The sequence below is a fragment of the Piliocolobus tephrosceles genome, chromosome 2 (genome assembly GCF_002776525.5).
Source record: "Piliocolobus tephrosceles isolate RC106 chromosome 2, ASM277652v3, whole genome shotgun sequence".
Classification (NCBI taxonomy): domain Eukaryota; kingdom Metazoa; phylum Chordata; class Mammalia; order Primates; family Cercopithecidae; genus Piliocolobus; species Piliocolobus tephrosceles.
Window position 1 is genome coordinate 28,103,215 of NC_045435.1, and position 19,407 is coordinate 28,122,621.

Consider the following 19,407-nt stretch of genomic DNA (forward strand, 5'->3'; position numbering starts at 1 on the left):
GTAACTTCTTAATTAAAATATAACAAAACAGAACAAACTATCAATTTCATTTCTATGTCCTATTCTTTCGTTTCATGTGGATACGTATATACCTTTTCTTTCTCCTTTAAAGCAAAGATCACCTGTCTATTCTGGATTTGTGTATCCTTCCACCCTTTCTTCTCATCCTATCACTCAACATACATCAGCCCCATGGCCTGAATTCATGGCTACATCTGTCGATCCTTTACCTTTAAATGACACACCTCCTCCTCTACCAGCTAAGAAACACAGAAGGCAGCAGCAGCAGCAGGAGCAACAGGTAATTAGGAACTGGAATTTAGAGTTTGGGAATGTTATCTTGGTAACAAAGTTACTTATGTGGAATCTTTTCTTCTACTTTCCCAAAGGCATTTTTTAAAAAGGCAACTTGCATACTTCTCTGATTTTTTTTCCCCCCTCTTAACATTTAGTGTTGGAACATTTAAAGATGTTAGAATTGTTGTGAAGTTTTGATACCTTAAGTGTCCCCTACTGGCTTTTATACGTTTGAGCACTTTTTATACCTGCATCCTTCAGTTACCATTCAACCAAAATATTGCAACTTATCACAGATAGTTCTCAAAATACTAACAAGCATTTCCATAGAATCTATGTATAGAGAGTTATGTTATCAACACAAAATATTTTTATTACACATAGTTGAAACCAAAATAGGCATCATTCCCTTGTTACTGTGTCAGAATTTGTTAAACACTTCACTCCCTTAATCAGAGTAACTTTGTTTTAATCTGTTTTATAAATTTGTGTATCTCTTTACATCTTCTAACGATCCCATGAAGTAAAAATTATCTCCATATTGAAGTTTTGGGAACTGAGGCTCAGTGAGGTTAAGTAGCTTGTCCAAGGTCACACCACAAGTAGCACACTTGGTCCATAAATCTAGTTTTTATTCACCAGATTTTTAAATAAATTATTTTTTATTCTAAATGTTGCCTTCCTTTTAGAACACTCAGTGTATATTAATACTTGGGTAGTCAAAAAAAATCTGTTTCAAGACTTCCTTTCAATTATAATCAAACACCTGCAGGAATTTGGTGCCAAAAGATCCTAAGGAGTCATTGCACTGATGTAGGCGAGCTCTGGTCAGTCATGCTTAGCCCTTACGTTTCTTGAAGGTACCTTTACCATCGATTACCATTTTTTAAAGGACTGTATCTCTCACTGCCTTAAGGTTACTGCCACCTGGGCTGACATGAAAGGATATTGGTGAAAGGTGGGTGAAATAAGTTATGTATACAAGGAAGAAACAAGGAGAATGGAAGACCTAAATGCCTTCAATTTTGTTGTTAGGTTTATCTCTTTAGCAACTTCATTCAAGACATCTCTAGTAGCAAAACAATCACAGTTTACAAATCTGCTGTTTTCTGCCAAATTTCAGTTAGACAGTTTTCATTGGAGTTTCTTTTCTATTTTATTAAGGTACCATTATGGAATGTTGGAAAGTTATGAATTGCAGAATTTATAATATTTGGTCATAGTGAGAGCTAGATTGAAGTGTTCTGACGTCATTTTTCTATCTAAAAGGAGCATTAATCAGCCAAACTGCAAAGTATTAATATCATCTTAGTATGGACTACCTGGCCATGAATTCCAGCTCTGCCACTTTCCAGCTGCATGACCTTGGCCAAGTTTATTTAACTTCTCTACACCCCAGATTTCTCAGTACCTACCTCACAGGATTATTATAATAATTTAATGAGATAATGTATATAAACCATCATACTTGGCACATAGCTCTTAATAAATTGATTAGCTAGTATAAACAGTTAATTATAAAGTTAAAATGCAGATTTTTATGACTGGCATATTTGAAGACTGTTTATAAATTTGGTAACTCAAATTTGCATTAATTTTTGTGCATTTCAAAAGCATGAGCTTCTAAAATGACTTTAAAATGATCAGACCTAAAAAATCTTTAATTAATAAATCACTTTATATATATGTTTTATTTCTTTAAAAAAAAAAGCAATGTTAAGATTTAGTGAAGCTGAGTGGTGAGAATATGAATCTCTCTTAAATTATCCTCTCTTCTTATCTATATGTTTCAAATATATTTCCACAAAAATTTTTTGAGCTCATTTTTGCATTTTTTCTTTCTTTTTTTATTTCCATAGTTTTGGGGGGAACAGGTAGTGTTTGCTTACATGGATAAGTTCTCTAGTGGTGATTTCTGAGATTTTGGTGTACCCATCACTTGAACAAGACATCATTTTACTATTAAAGACATTTCTAAGGGAAGGCCAAGAAAAATTTGAGTAAGTTTCAAGTGGACAAAAATCTTACTTAGAAATCTAAAAAAAAAGTAAATAGTCCATTAGAGGATTTGTAAATGTGAGAGATTACTGTAAGGGCTCCTTGGCCAATATCTTTTCAAATAAAAAGTAACTTAGAAAGATGCCTTTTAGGAAAACTTTATGTGGATTTGGAGTGTGTTTATGTGACTGAAATGTTATTACAACTTTCAAACAACTTCCCTGTTTACTCAGTTTTTCTCTTTATCTCCTTTTTCCCTTTTCTTGTCCTCCTCTCACTGGTATCTGTGCCATCACACAGAACTGCCCGGAAGGGGAGAAAGTGCTTACGTGCTTTGTCCACTGGCTGTTCCGCCATCCACATGGCAACCGTCATAATAATTTGTAATTTGTCCTGCGGCCCCGAGGCTGCAGGCACTACAGAAGTGAAAGGTGGAATTTTAAAAAGGTGTCTAGGTTCAGCATAAATTCCTACAGTGTTTAGTATCTAATCAAATACTAGCTCAAATCTGTCAGCGAACACAGTATATGTTGAATAACTTTAAGAAAAATTCTAAAATTCCATTTTTTTTTTGTAAATGCATAATTCTTCATTTCTTCAGTCACCTATTACAGTTAGTCAAGTTTTGCTATTTTGCTTTACATTTGCATTTAAAGCACTTTAGAAGTCTGGAAGAAAGGAAAAAACAGCATAAAGAAGGCCTCTATCTGAGCGATACTTTGCCTCGAAAGAAAACCACCACTTCCATCTCCCCACATTTCAGCAGTGCTACTATGGGGAGAAGCATCACCCCAAAGGTAGGACATGGGAGAAACCACGGGCTTCCCGTTCCATGAGTCTTCTTGTCATCATATTCACTGATGTGGAAAGGCCTTTAAAGAAAAGTGCTAAATAATCATTAAATTTACTTGTTAGGCAGACATCAGGACTAAATCGCATTTTCTACCTGTTCAGAGGACATCTGAAATTGTATGCTCTGGGGCCAAAGAACATGCTTCAGGGTATTTTCTACCAGCACAACCCAGGTGATGAGTGGCATTCGCTTACGTGACGGACTTCCATGGCTGCATCCCACATCTGGAAATAAGATAGGATATAGCCTCTGTGTTCCAGGAATAACAGCAACAAGTATTTATTCAGACATTTTCATGTGGCTGATGCTGGGTTGAGTCTTTTATGTGGATTGCCTCATTTGAAAACCCAGCAGCACTAGGCAGTAGAGTACTGATGATTATCCCATTTGTATGTATGGATAAACTGAGGTGTATAAGGTTAAGTGACTAACCAAGGAACCCTCAGCTGGTGTGTAGTGGAGTGGAATGTGAACCTGTGTGACCTGACACCGGAGCTCCCTCACGTTCTGCCGACATGCCTGAGGGGATCATTGTGGAAAGAGAAGAGGCAGGTGTGAAGGACGTTCTGAATGAGACAGACTTTTGAGCCTTTCCCCTACCCTTAATCAGAGTAACTTTGTTTTAATCTGTTTTATAAATTTGTGTTTCAAGTATATTTTATCTACATGAAGGATTTTGCTATTTTTTTAAAATGCTGAAACCATTAGGGTGTTAATAGATTTCTTCAGGTTCAGCCCACCACATAACTGAGGATAAATAAAAATCGGTGCATTTGTAACAAGAGTAGCTCTTCCCTGTTCTTTTGCATGGTGCGCATGCATTCTTGGCCCTGCATCTGCCCTCTGCTCCTTATGCATGAAGAACTTTCAGCCATTCTTTCAGGTGATTTTGGACAGTGTCTTCCCCAACTGTCTTCACTTTTGGAATTGCTGCTGTTGGAGGAAGTGCTGTGATATTGCGACTACACTGGAGCTTCTCGGGAGGGCCGGTAACTGGTGTTTACCACTTAGCATCAACAAATGAAATTCAAAGACCTACCTTCTCTGCCCTGTACACTTAGATAGGAGCTTTGGAAACAGGGATGTGGCCATTTCCTAAAGGTCCATTCAGCCTGCAGCTTGCCTGAAGTACTCCCTCCTGCTTCCCACAGGCCCACCTGCCCCTGGGACAGAGTAACAGCTGTGGAAGTGTGCTCCCTCCCTCACTGGCAGCCATGGCCAAAGACTCAGAATCTCGCAGGATGCTCAGAGGTACGTACCTTTTAAATCAAATGTCATGGCCTTTTGTTAAGCATTAGAATTCTTCAGGGGGAGGAAGTGAGAACAGGGGTAGGGATGATTAGAAGAGGGATCAACCAAAGGCCTAATTTTACTCTTAATGTGTTCTCTTTTGGGAGGGATATATAACTTTTCCTATTTATACATATAGCTGGTATATTTTAAACATTCCCATTGTACTTTTTAGATGTGATAGAACTCTCAAACCAGAAAGAACCCTAGAGAATTACTAACCTTCCCATTTGATTAATAGAAAGAAAAGAGAGACCAGTGAGATCCAAGGAGGTTACCAGGACACTTAACCAAGATCACTCACCTGGGTTGTGTCAGAGCCATATGTTGAATGAACTTTGTGCTAAAGAATCATTGAGCTGACACAGTAAATATAGCAGTAGTGGCCTAGAACAGAATTCTTGTAGGCCTTTTAATGTAGATTTGAGCTTTTATACTTCCTAGTTGTTATGTTTCAGGTAGACTTTGACTCTCAGCACTTTTTTTTTGTCATAATACATTACATTTATAATGGGGTTCTCAGATAGTCTTCATGGGGCTAGAAGAAATTACTCTAACATAGTTCCAGGGCTAAGCTTCTCATTGAGAGGACTAGATTTCTTGTGTTAACACAATAGTTTAAGTCAACAAGTTACATTGTCCTAACTTTTGAGCAGGCATGATGTTAGGTACCAAGAATGCAAATTAATGATAGGAAGCTTGCCTTTGAAATACTTGTAGTCTAGTGAGGAAGAAAGACATAGAACAGATGATTTCAATAAAATGTGGTAAATGGAATAATGGCAGCGTGCCCAGGATGTAAATGGAAATGCTCTGGGGATGGCAGGCATTTGACCTTCAAATACATTCATACATTGATGGGATTCAAATCCTCCCTTCTAAGCAGGCTGGAATTCAATTCTAGCTGTTTGGCCTTTCTGCCAATGGTGCTGAGAGATATCTCCATCAGGAGAAAATACACACACACACACACACACACACACACACACATACACACACATGCACGCGCACGCACACACACACATATGATACATATATAAATTTCTATGTATGTGAACATAATGTGTATTGTGTGTATAGATTATATATATATATATATATCACTGGAACAAAGTTTTCAAACCATTACTAAAGGCGATTTAAGAATTAGAGGGTATAGTATTCATAATAGGATTGTAATATGTGAGAGACATTTGCAGTGGTAATATTTGAATCAAATACACTGATTGAACTATTTTATTTTCTTTGCCATAATTTCTTAATAAGCTAAAAATATTCTTTTAATATTTATAAATAATAAACATATATGAGTCTATTTTGGCTCTCATTTATCACTGTTAGGTTGTGGGTCAAGTCTATTTGCTGTTGAAACATTTTTCTGTAATATTTACATATAAATATTTGAGACAAGGTCTCACTTTGTTGTCCAGGCTGGAATGCAGTGGTGTGTAATTATAGCTCACTGCAAACTCTGCCTCCTGGGTTCAGGTGATCCTCCCACCTCAGCCTCCCGAGTAAGCTTGGAACTATAGGTGTGTGCTACCACACCTGGCTAATTTTTGTATTTCTTGGCAGAGATGGGTTTTGTCATGTTTCCCAGGCTGGTTTCAACCTCCTGGGTTCCAGTGATCTCCCACCTTGGCCTCCCAAAGTGCTGGGATTGCAGGCGTATATTAGACTTCTTTTTAAATATATTTTTCCCACTGTCGGAGGACATCGAAGCTTAGATTGGCCACAACACGAATAAAGACCATGAAGCATTTTCATGTACTTCAGGTGTTTAAGAGAAAGAGCAAGTATTTGGGAAAGAGGGTGGGATCACAAATTATTATACTCCTTGTTAGAAGTATTTTCTTGCCAGGTTTGGTGGCTCATGCCTATAATCTCATCACCTTGGGAGGCTGAGGAGGGAGGATTGCTTGAGTTAAGAATTTGAGACCAGCCTGGGCAACATAGTGAGATCCCATCCCTACAAGTAATTTAAAAATTAGCCAGGCATGATGGCATGCACCTGTGGTCCCAACCACTCAGAAGGCTGAGGTAGGAGGATCGCTTGAGCCTGGGAGTCGAGGCTGTAGTGAGCTGCGATCATGCCACTACACCATAGCCTAGGCAACAGAGCAAGACCCTGTCTCAAAAAACAAATGAATATATAAAAGTATTTTCTCAAAGAGTAAGAAAAGCTAGACCTTTATAGTAGATGAATAGATTTGCAAAATTCAAGAGCCATTAACATTATCATTTAAGAGGATTCTTGTGAGAATATGGTGAAACTGAGGGAAGGTTTGATCTCAGTTATTCTAATCTGTTTTCCCCTAAAGTAATGGGAATCCCATGCCAGTTTCATAGGGGAAAACTGAGCTAATTCCCTTAGGCCACATTACTGATGTTCCCGCTGCAAAATCAAATCTATCTTTATCTTTCGTGCTCTTGTTCTTTATTGAGATGTCTTTTATGCAGCTGAGAAGACTGCAACTTCAGTCTTTCTCTGCTGTAACTGTAAAGTGCTGTTCCTCTTGAAGAGTTTCATGTAATTCTGATGGGGCAGCTTCTGAGGAATTAGAGAACCATTATATGTGTGTTGGTCCAAGAAGATGTGTTCTCTAAGTTTGGCTCCCCTACCCAGAGGAGGAGAAGTCAGGATCCATAGTTCTTAGAGCCCCAGTAGACTGTAAAACTGGCAGGATTTTCTGCACAGCCCAAACTGGTGGCTCATGAAAAAAACAGGAGGGACGGATCATAATTTCATTTAGAATTGTTTGAGTAGCACTTGTTAACTTTATTAAAATAGCAAATACAAGTAAAATTCTATGGTTTTGAAAAAAAATTATACCTGGCATATTTTCATTAACTCACATTTAGAAGACTTAATCATCTTTTAAACTTACACAATTAACTTAAATACACCTTTTTTTGCTGCTATTCATAATGGATACATCAAGGATGATGGTGTAAGTATAAGCCTTACTCAATCAGCACTGTTAATAGAACTGACAGCGTGAGTCGTGCAAAGAACTTTGACAGGAGAGTTTAAAACAGAGCTGAGAAACTCAGCTTCTGAAGTTGGAATGGTTATTGGCTTTTGAACATCTTGTGAACTATTCCTTTGTCAGCTTTAGCATGAATGAAATCTTTGTCCTTTTGTTTTTGTTAAATACAGGAAAGTCCAAGAAAGGTATGACAACCTCCTTGTGTGGTGTTTTTGTTTCCAGCAAATACTGAAAGGTCATTGTCAAGTCATGTTTAAGAAATGATCGGATTTAACACTATGCAGTGGTGGATTTTTAGTCTAATGATTATTTCGTTTACACAATAGAGAAAAATTGTTGTACATTTGCAAGGAACACAATGCTGGGTGCAGCTGCTGTTCATTCACTGGCAGCTGCATGACCCTCTTTGTTTTGGCTTTTAATGGCAAGGTCAGACCCTGCAGGAAACATGAGTGCTGTGGAAGCATTGTTTTGTAAGATTCAGAATCTGGGCCGGGCGCGGTGGCTCAAGCCTGTAATTCCAGCACTTTGGGAGGCTGAGACGGGCGGATCACGAGGTCAGGAGATCGAGACCATCCTGGCTAACCCGGTGAAACCCCGTCTCTACTAAAAAATAAAAAAAATTAGCCGGGCGAGGTGGCGGGCGCCTGTAGTCCCAGCTACTCGGGAGGCTGAGGCAGGAGAATGGCATAAACCCGGGAGGCAGAGCTTGCAGTGAGCTGAGATCCGGCCACTGCACTCCAGCCTGGGCGACAGAGCGAGACTCCGTCTCAAAAAAAAAAAAAAGATTCAGAATCTATATAAAGAGAATAGAGGGTATTGTGATGTATATGAACTAAGTGTAAACCGTGATTCTCCTTTATCAAGGACAGGTATAAATAAGGCAGGCTACAGTCAAAGGATGAAAGGATTTAGGAAGCTCCTACTTATTCATGTCACTGGAGCCTGTTTTCTAAGAAAGACTTAGTGGAGAGTGAAGTATAGTTTAAATGATTGACTTGAATAGGTAAGATGGTTATTTCCTGTGGCTAGGTGGTAGAGATATAGGATGTTAGACGATGTGTTATAAAACTTGATGAACTGTACTTCAAATAATTGAATGGCATTTTATAAACCTGAGCTCTTAAAAACTATTTGCTACTGTCTGTTTGAAAAAAGAATTGCTTTATAGATAAAATCTGTTTTTATTCTTCCTATTTTCTGGTTGATGAATATGTGTGAAAGATTTATTTGTCTTGTAACAATCTCTTTTGACTATGCATGTATCAAATTTTTTTAAGGTTTCTTGAGTTTTTCTCTGTAAACTTAGATTTAATCTGAAACTATGAACATCATACCTTGTTAATTTGGTATTGTAACTAACACCATCAATGCGTGCATGTTGGAAGTGTTGTATATTTTTCCTGCCCCCTTGTCATCCTTTTTGATCTTTTATCTTTTTCCCTTTCTACAATCATTCTCCTTCTTCATTCCTGACTTGTCCTGTGCCCTCTTCTTCTGGCTGTGGACTGTCATTAGGAAGAATGAATTCCTCAGCAGGTGAGCTATGACAGGCTGAACTGACAGAAATACTGGTTAATTTTATCCTCTTAACCCCAGGTTATACTTTTAGTCATCTTACTTTCCATATTACAGCCCAGATAGCTGTGTAAAAGTATATAGCACATATTGGGAATGTATCGGCAGGACTCTACACATTGTGTAATCGTTAACTCATAAGAGACTTTCAGGTCTAATTAGCCAGAATTAATAGAGACTGGCATTAAAAATAATAATAATAAGTGGACCTTGCACATTTGGTCTCTTGGCTGTCCCAGGCAGTGAAGAGCTGAGCTGGTTGTGTGGCTGTGATTAGCAACAAGTCTCAATTAGGTCTTGCTTTATACTCCTTATAAACTACCCCTTCAGACAGCCATTTCTGTCTGGATAGGAAGAATTTAGAGCATATTCAATGCCCTTTTTACTGTCTTAGTTGCTTTCCCACTGATTCATGTTATTCTTGCTACATAATTAAAAAACAGAAACCAAATAGTCTCAGGGGTTGGGAAAGTCTCCTTTTTCCCAATCTAGTTTCTTTGCTCCCCCTTAAAAAGTAGATGCATTCCACTTCCTCATTTGACTATTTATATAGAATATATAGATGAAAAGATAAACTTATTCAGTGACTGTTTATCTTATGACATCCACATGCTAAATAAACGGGAGTAAACTGTGGTGCACAGGACATCTGCATCCCCTTTCCCGGTAAAACTTCCATGAGAGCGGAGGCCTAGACCAGTTTCCTGCCATTCTAGTGTTCCTTCACTGCATCGGCATCTCTCCTTGGGCCTCCTACCAGCTTACCCAGCCCCTGATCTTCTATGATGTTTCCTCTGTTTAAAATATCTATGCCTTTGGATGGCCAGGCCGGAGCCTGAATCCCAAAATGAGCTCTTTGGAATCACACTGGTTCAGTTGCAGGATCACAGGAGAGGGGCCCATGCCCGTATTGATAATTGCAGGGGTTACCTGTTTTGGGGGGATTTGCTCAGCAGGGAGGAAGCTAGGCCAGGTGACAGTGGGGTTCACTGTGGTCAGTAAAGTGTTGCCAGTAGACAGAAATGAGTAGCTCCATGAGGTGAACTTTTCCACTCACATTGGATTCATGGGAAATAAAAATCCTGGGTTGGGAAAGAGATGCTTATTATTGGCCTCATGGTTTTTCGTTTAAGTTGCCATGGAAATGTAAAATGCTTATCCTACCACCAGAATGACTGGGAGATTCAGTCGTAGAGTCAAATCTCAACAGCTTGTGAGTTGGTCTGGGGAATTAACGTTCACGACCCTTAGCACAGTACAAATTGTAATGGAGCTGGCCCTTCTACATTCACCTGAAACATCTGAGTCATTTTAGTTTACTATCTCCTTCACTCATAAGTTCTATTTCGTTATTCTATGATACTTTTGGAAAAGTAGCCAAAAAACAACAACAGCAACAAAAAACACAACCCTGGAAGATCTGAGGAGCAAGACATACAGCTACTTTAAGAAATACGCTCACCTTCTTTCCTGCTTTTCCAAGAGGGTGGTAGTTACTTCATACTGGTTGGTTTTTCCTCAATGTGGAAAACTCAGGGAGAGGAAGAGGTTGTGGCAATGTCACTCAATGCCAGAGAGATAATTCTTCTGTGTTTTAAATTACATACGTGGCCGTCGGTTAGGGATTTGTTTTTCATACTACAAGGAAATACCTTCCATGTAGTTGGTGCCAATGTGAAACTTTTCTATGCCCCAAATCTTTTTTTGAAATCATAAGAAAATATACATGTGTGACCTTTTCAAATAATTTCTGTTGTGTTTTTTTGTCATTTGCATAATAAATAATTGGAAACAACTTAAAAGGAGCAATTAGTAATTCCAAAAGTTCAAGTGTCAAAGGTAAATATTTGAGTAATGAATTATTTTGCCTTCCTTAAAAAAAGGTGCAGCTTCACGCATATGACTATACCAGCTTCATTTCATGCTGTGTGGATTGATCATTATAATTCATGATGTTCTATTTAGTCTTGTGGTGTGCTTTTATGTTTTGCGTCTTCCCTTAGCTAAATGCTATGTGGCTTTAAAATATATATATATGTATTTATAATTTATAATGGCCGATTATATTAAGGTAACTTATTTTCCCAGAAATGTCTGAATCTGAAATAACCTATTTTCACTTAAATATCTAAAACCACTCCAAATACTAATGGCATGAATACTCTGCATGAAATTAAAACCATTTTACAGAAATTTTGACATACAATGCTTTGTTAAGGCATCATGGATGTGGCTTCTATTTTAAAATGGAAATGTTTAATCAGTAGCTGAGAAAGCCATTGAGAATTACTTCTCTTCTTTCATCCTCTTGCCTACTATTGACCATTTCATTACTACTAAAACTTTCATTGAAAGGTAGGTAGAGCACAAAAATTCAAATGGTCCAGCTGTGAACTCTGAATAGCTCTGTTAATAACTCCCTGGGTAATGGAAACTATACAAGTAGACATTCTCTTATCAGGGAGACATTACAAATTCTAGTACTGGCTAGAGAAAAGTTTTTTAATGAATTGAGGAATTTGTTAATCAATATGATGCCTGCTCCTGAGTATATAACAAATAGAGAATTGAAAATAAGAAAATTTGACTCACAATGCCCTAAATCAGTGATCAGAGAGCAAGCCATAGCAATAACACAAGGTAAAGCCAATAACCTAACGTGCCAGCTGATCGAGCACCAGGGTAAAGAAAAGACCACTTGGCCGGGCGCGGTGGCTCATGCCTGTAATCCCAACACTTTGGGAGGCTGAGGCGGGTGGATCACAAGGTCAGGAGATCGAGATCATCCTGGCCAACATGGTGAAACCCCACCTCTACTAAAAAGACAAAAGTTAGCTGGGCATGGTGGTGCATACCTGTAGTCCCAGCTACTCGAGAGGTTGAGGCAGGAGAATTGCTTGAACCCAGGAGGTGGAGGTTGCAGTGAGCTGAGATGGCACCACTGCACTCCAGCCTGGTGACAGAGCAAGACTCCGTCTCAAAAAAGAAAAAGAAAAAAAAAAGAAAAGAAAAGACCTCTTATTTATGGTACTTTTCATCCTACTGATGCCTACATTTTCAAATGGTTGTTATCAACAGCTGTGGAAGGCGGATTGTTATGGTGGGAAAAGAAGAGAGCTAGGGTAGTTAGAGGAGCACAATCATTGGAAGGAATGTTGACTCTGAATTAAATAAGTAATTGACAGACAAGAACAACGGAAAAAGAGAGAGAAAATGAGAAAAATGTGTAGTTTGGATCTTAACAAGATTAAAAGTGTCAGTGCTGATATGAGATATGAGTTTCTCAAACCCTACACTTGAAAGATTCCACCTGCTGTTTTATGACCAGACTGAGTGCTCCTTAAGTTGAATACCATTGAAGAAGTGCCTGCCCTAAAACCCTGGTTTTGCTTGTCACTAGAAAGCATCTTATTTTCACTTGAACACAGCCATTTCGAGAGGATTCAGGGCCTTTGATTGTGTTTCTGTTTGGTTTATTTTGTGTTTGTGTGTTGCTGGTTGTGCTAAGATGTAGGAATGCCATAGGAAAGTGTCAAGTGATCCTGCTGAGGGATAAGAGATTCAGCAGACCACTTCATTTAAACTGTTGCTTGCACTGAGCATGGCAGTCTTTCTTTGATCTTCTTGGCTTCAAAACAAATTAGACCAAGGCCCAAGCTTCATAGGCAGATGTTTCTGGTTGCTGGCTTGTGTCTGTAGACAATTAAGTTTCAAAGACTGAAAAATGAGGCACACTAACGTGTTTATGGCTCTTTCCTTAGGTTATAATCACCAACAGATGAGTGAAGGACACAGGCAGAAGTCTGAATTTTACAACCGTACAGCATCTGAATCAAATGTCTACTTGAATAGTTTCCATTATCCGGATCACAGCTTCAAGGACCAGGCCTTTGATACTTTGAGCCTAGATAGCTCTGATAGCATGGAGACCAGCATCTCTGCTTGCTCGCCTGACAACATCTCTAGGTAAGATTTATTTATGGGGAAGGAAAGAGCCTACTGCTCACAACAAGTAAAGCCATCAATTTGGGAACTGTATGTGCACAAGCCCAAATTTTTGAGACATAAAGGGTCTATAATGCAGAAGAGGGTTGGTATCATGATGACCTTTGAAAGTAGTTTCTCTTATCTTGTGTAACTTAGCTAGTCAGACATCATATAATCTGTTTTCACCTTTATCCTGTTTTTCTCCACTTGAGCTCAGATTTACACTGTGCTTTAAAATTGATTTCCTTCTGTTGGTTAGCTCTAAGCTTCACTTATGCTGCTTTTGATTTAAAAAAGAAGGCCCCGGCACAGTGGCGCAAGCCTGTAGTCCCAGCACTTTGGGAGGCCAAGGTGGGTGGATTACCTGAGGTCAGGAGCTTGAGACCAACCGGGCCAACATGGTGAAACCCTGTCTCTACTAAATAAAAAAAATAGCCGGGCATGGTGGCGCATCTCAGCTACTCAGGAACCTGAGGCAGGAGAGTCCCTTAAACCAGGGAGGCGGAGGTTATGGTGAGCCAAGATTGTGCCATTGCACTCTGGCCTGGACAAGAGCGAAACTCCGTCTCAAAAAAAAAAAAAGAAAGAAAGAAAGAAAGAAAAAGAAAAGAAATAATTTCCAACAACAGTCAGAACTTTGGAGGATTTCTTACCCTTGTATTTGTTAAAAGGAAGCTTTCTGCTATTCTGTATGTTAAAATTTTTGTAAGGATTTAAGTATTCACATTTGTATTTATACTTTGAGACAAGCAAAGGTGGTCTTAACACATAAATGTGGCCATGGTACTCCTCCTTTTCTAAAGTTTTGATGTCCCACTACCTACTCTCAGATCCTAGAACCTGGCACTCTAGGTCCAACCCAACTCCTGTTCATTCTCCTGATAAACCTCTCAGAACTTAATGATTGAGAGGATGAAGAACTCTCAGATCTCTGTGCCTTTGACTGTACCGGTTCTTAACATTTTCTCAAAGGATAAGCACAAAGTCAGGGTTTAGTAAGTTAATCATGATAACAGTAGTAATGAGTATCAGTGTGGATAGTATTCAGAATACTCTTCTGTAAGCCAGTTTAATAATTTTAGCAGAATGGAGATTTTATGCAGAAATGACTCTCAATTATCTGTTTTCTATGACCGAAGACCTATTTTCTGAGCATTATGTTTGTCTACACTGTAAATAATGATATTGAAAAAGCAAAAACACTGTCTGACTCATGTAACTTTCTGGTAGTCACAAAGTGATGTCTCCACAGAAAGTGAAGGGCAAACGCACCCACAACTCTGAGTAATCCTATCATCCTACAAATATTTTTTTGTTACATAATAAACCACGAGACCAAGTTTATGCAGCCAGAATTTCAGCATAGAATTACCTCTTTAATAAGCTTATAATTTGGGGATATTTTAGTACATAAGTTAAAAACGAATCTTAGGCAGAAAAGATTTTTTAGTTTTTTACTCTTCTTTCTACCAATCTGCAAAAAATTTACAATTAAGGATGCTTTTTCACAACACACATTCTAAACGTTAGTTCCTCATTACCTGCTTCCCTGGTGTTCATCACTTATTTTTCCATCATAATGGTAAGAGCTTATCTTAGACTATCATGAATTTTGTTTTAAAGTTGATGGTGGTACAGAAGAGAAATGCCTGTTTTTCTCTCCCCTTTGCACTCCAGCTTTTACAGGCATCTTCTGCTTTGGCTTCAATTTTTTGACATTCAGAAGATCTCATAAGACAATGACATTAAATATTAGTAGTTTCTGACCATGGGGATTAGTTGTCTGCAGTTGCCAGCACCACAGAGTCAGTTTTGTGCAAAGCACCTATGGAAGATGATCATGGTCACATATAACTACTTGTTAGGAATTACCATTCTGCAATAGTGCTATCATAGAAAGTATTAAGGGACAAATGTGTCTCACCACACACGCACACAAAAGGCAACCACATGAGGTGATAAATGTGTTCCTATTATTATTATTGTTATTGAGACAGAGTCTCACTCCTTTGCCCAGGCTGGAGTGCAGTGGTGCAATCTTAGCTCACTGCAACCTCTGCCTTGCAGGTTCAAGCAATTCTCTTGTCTCAGCCTCATGAGTAGCTGAGATTACAGGTACCCACCACTATACCCGGCTAATTTTTTTTTTTTCTTTTTAGTAGAGATGGGGTTTCACCATGTTGGCCAGGCTGGTCTTGAACTCCTGACCTCAGGTGATCCGCCCGCCTTGGCCTCCCAAAGTGCTGAGATTACAGAAGTGAGCCCCGTTAATTAGTTTGATAGTACTAATCATTTCACAATATATGCATACATTAAAACATCATGTTGTATACTATAAATCCATACAAATTTTGTTTGTCAAGTATTTGTATGCTCAATAAACCTCATGGTAGGGGGAGGAGGGAAGACATGTAAGCAAAGAAAATGGTAAACAGTTGAAATCTCAATAAACATTGATTATATGAAAAAAAGGGATAAATGGGCATTAGGCTATTGGTGAGTTTGTTTTGACTAACTGGTGAGTTTTCAAGACCTGAAACTTAGTGAAATTCAAATTATTTTCAAATTAATGAGAGACATAAAACATACATATTTGATGTCACAAACTACACTATAGAATATAAATATAATTTCGGGCCCTTATATGTCCTGCATGCATGTCTTTGGCTTCCAAACTACACTATAGAATATAAATATAATTTTGTGCCTTTGTATGTCCTGCATGCATGTCTTTGGCTTTCTCAATTGGACCAATGAAGATTTTATCCCCTTCCATCCATGAAGTCACGTATTCACAATGAAGGAGAATAAGAATTCCTGTACAAAAATTAAAAGATTTCTTTCCCTTGGATTCTTGCTAGCTGAAGAGAACAGAGCTTACTCTTTTGTATCTCCTCACTGGCTAATGGAAATAATGAGAAGATATTGCCATGTTCTTCTCTTTCATGTAAGAGAAAACGCTTGGCTAAAAAGTGGTCCAAGGTTACTCTGCAAAGTGCAGACTAATTGTTAAGCTTATAAGGATCCAGTATTCCTAAGACAGTTCACTCCTTAATGGATGTGTTTTGTAATGGGGCTGTCAGTACTGATTATAGAATAAACTGTACGCCCTGTGTTCTCTTCAATATAACTCTTAACCCTAGATTTAAGCCATCTTAGGTTTGATTTGCAAAAATATAATTTGAGAATACTGTATTAATAATTATCTATAACCAAGAGGGCTCTGATTTTTCATTTTTATATGAATTTTTAATGAATTTATTTTTATATGAATGTGTCTAACAAACATGTATCCCTACTCTGTGCCAGGTTCTATGCTACAGGGATACAGGCATGAAAGTCTGTATGTCCTCAAGAGAGTCTAGTGAAGAAGACAGGTACTTACATGAGTACACAAGTATCATGCATTAGAAACAGCATGTGGTCCCCATAGCTGAAATAGCAAAATAAATAAGTTTTGACCTAGGTTATAGTCTCTCTTTTCCAGAGCAGTCAACTAGAATGTAAGCAAGTGGAAAATAAAATTTCCTGTTTTGTGTTAAACATTTTCAAGTTTTCAGTTTGTCTTTTAGTTACCCTGACTGTTCTTGCACCTTTCACTCCCTTTGGTTTCATCTTTCACTCGAGCGATATCTTTCCCATCATTTCTTTTGAACCTCTTAAATCTCTTTATACAGTTTTCTGATTGTTATCATGAGGGGGTACTCTTCACAAAACTGGGTGCTATCCATCCATTGCACCTATAGGAGAAGTCATGTTTTAATTGGCATCATAATTTAATAAATGAAGTGTCCACATACATAAAGGGACAACAAAAAGTAGCTCATAATACATATTCCGCAACTGAATAAAGTGACTCCAAACATTATATAGGCTCCAATCATTTATATAGAACATTGGTGATAGTCTTGTTGGTCTGATATCTTTAAGTCATTAAACTAATGGGAAGGACTCTCATGGGCCATTATTTTTAGACTTTGGAGGAAGCATTTAGAAGTCACACTTTGTAAGATTTGGTTTTGGCTTATTTACCTATGAGTAAAGCATTGGCATTATTTTGCTTGCCTATATTTTGTCTTCTAAACTGAGGTAAGTCAGTGTCACCTACCATTTTCAGAGTTGAATTGATTTGCCTCTTCGGTCCAATGACTCGTAAGTAACATTCTTTAAATTATGTATGCTTGGATTTTGTCATGCACCTCCCTTGACCCCGTGTGTGTGTGTGTGTGTGTGTGTGTGTGTGTGTGTGTATTAGAGAGACTTCTCAGTCTAAACCAATATTCTTAAAAGGCTTTGGTGTTTGATTCAGTGCCAGCACTTCAAATATTGCTAGAATAGAAGAAATGGAGAGACTTTTGAAGCAGGCTCATGCAGAAAGGACGCGGCTGCTCGAATCCAGGGTAAGCTTCATATTTTCATGCCGGAGGTCTGTAATACCATGGTGCAGGAGCCCTGCGCTTGGCATCAGGCAATACTCCTCCTTAAGGAGCTGTGTGATCTTGAATAATCACTCAACCTTTCTCAGTCTCATTTTCTTATCTGAAAAATAAAGGTGTTAGATGATTTCTAAGGCTCTCTACTGCAGTGGATTTTCCATAACTTGAAATATATAGTATTGACATAGACCAAAATGAACCCTTGTAGTTTTTTGTTGTTGTTTTTGATGGCTGCTTTGTGTTCCTGCCAAGGAGCAGGGAGGAATGTCATGTCTTTGTGCATTATTTCATCCTTCCCAGCTTACTGCACTATTGTAATATTTAAAATCCCACGTTATTATGACTGTATTTCAAGTCAGAATCTGACTTCCTTAGGAATCCCCAAAATGCTTTTGCATCCTGCCCTAATGGGCACCTCCTTTCCTTTTCTAACTTCCCCATATGCTTCCTCTGTGACCTTCAGCCAGGAAGCTACAAAGCAACAACAGGAATTAGAGGGACCATGGCCTTCAGTTAGAAGACAGTAGTCCAAAAGACAGGCTAAATCACATGATAAGTGCTAGGGACAGTTTGTGAGGCTTTTTATTTAAAATGGGAGACTTGCTGGTTGATATGAAATGATGAAATGACTGAATATATTAGCAAGCTGGATTTTCACTAAAGATCACAATTTAATTGTTAATTAAATTTAGTGGTTGCATTTCTGCAGATGATGATTTTGGAAGCTATACCAGGCATGGTTATGAGTTGTTTTCTTGTAGGTTATGTATTATAAGAGACTAGTCTACAAACCAAGATTTGTCTAGTAAGAATTATCTTTTTTATATTGGTTGGAATCATTCAAGTATAACCAGTATGTCTTAAAATAATCAATATTATGCATAATGTTTAGGAACGGGAAATGGAAGCCAAAAAACGAGCCCTGGAAGAAGAAAAACGACGCCGGGAAATCCTGGAAAAACGATTACAGGAAGAAACTAGCCAGAGGCAGAAGTTAATAGAAAAGGAAGTAAAAATAAGGGAGAAACAAAGGGCACAGGTTGGTCGGTCAATCTGAATGGATAAGGGCAGGTTGCCCCCTGGTGGCAGTTCCTAGAAGACAGCTATTCTGTGTCTGAGGATGCTTTCCTGGGCACTGAGCATTAGCACTTGACATGTAAAGGTTAAGAGTGTGCATTCCTGTGGGGGGAAAAAAAAAGTGAGTTCATTTCAAAACTCTTAGGGAACCACCAGCCAAATGACACTTTTCCTTAGTCATGCATGGAACATTTTGCCAGGAGCAGCACTTTTTCTTCCACCCATTCCTTGGAGTACATTTTAAAAAGAGAATTTTTTTTTGAGCAGCTTTTAAAAATGCAACTGGATTTGCTGCTGAAAACAAATACAACATCTGAACTGAAACCTTTGCTTGGGGAATGGAAGAGGTTCTGCCAAGCCGTCTTTTACAAGCAAACAATCTAGAGCAGGGTAATTTTTCACCACGCCCAGTGTCTTGGTCGTGGGGGTGGTGTTTTGTTTTTCTTTTCTGAGCGCTGTATTGTAACATGTGTTCCTCTTTGCTACACTAGGCCTCCACACCTGTGAACAAGCCTGTACTCAAGCAAAATTTGGAGAAACCACACATTTTGTTTAATGTCTTATCTTGGTCATCGTAGATTTTGAATCTCTGTTCTTGTCACTATAGCTGCTTACATAATATGTTTTCTGAGAAACTAATAAAGTTTTGTTAAGTACTATGTAATTTAAAGCTCAACTCCATTTTATCAAGATTCGCTAGACTCAAAGGCAAAAGATACCATTACTTTTATTCTTTGTGGTTGCTGGCCGTTTGATAGTATAGCAGTTAGAGACTATCTTTAAGACTTTGTGTGCTTTGAGGTATTAGTAAGCCTGTAGCGTCTGTTACAACCAAAGTACCACACAATCAAACGTTAAGTATTGAAGGAAAAGTAGAAAGTAAAATTTGTTTATTTTATTT

General features: G+C 38.3%; 1 protein-coding gene across 1 annotated transcript in view; it reads left to right on the plus strand.

The window, feature by feature from the left end:
- PHLDB2 (pleckstrin homology like domain family B member 2) overlaps positions 1-19,407 on the plus strand; it is a 196,354-nt gene that overhangs the window by 169,268 nt on the left and 7,679 nt on the right. Inside the window, exons 13-17 of the mRNA XM_023212919.3 lie at positions 2,952-3,092; positions 4,300-4,399; positions 12,768-12,972; positions 17,303-17,393; positions 18,322-18,468. Of these exons, the coding sequence (XP_023068687.1) occupies positions 2,952-3,092; positions 4,300-4,399; positions 12,768-12,972; positions 17,303-17,393; positions 18,322-18,468 (684 nt within the window). The remainder of the gene's footprint in view (positions 1-2,951; positions 3,093-4,299; positions 4,400-12,767; positions 12,973-17,302; positions 17,394-18,321; positions 18,469-19,407) is intronic.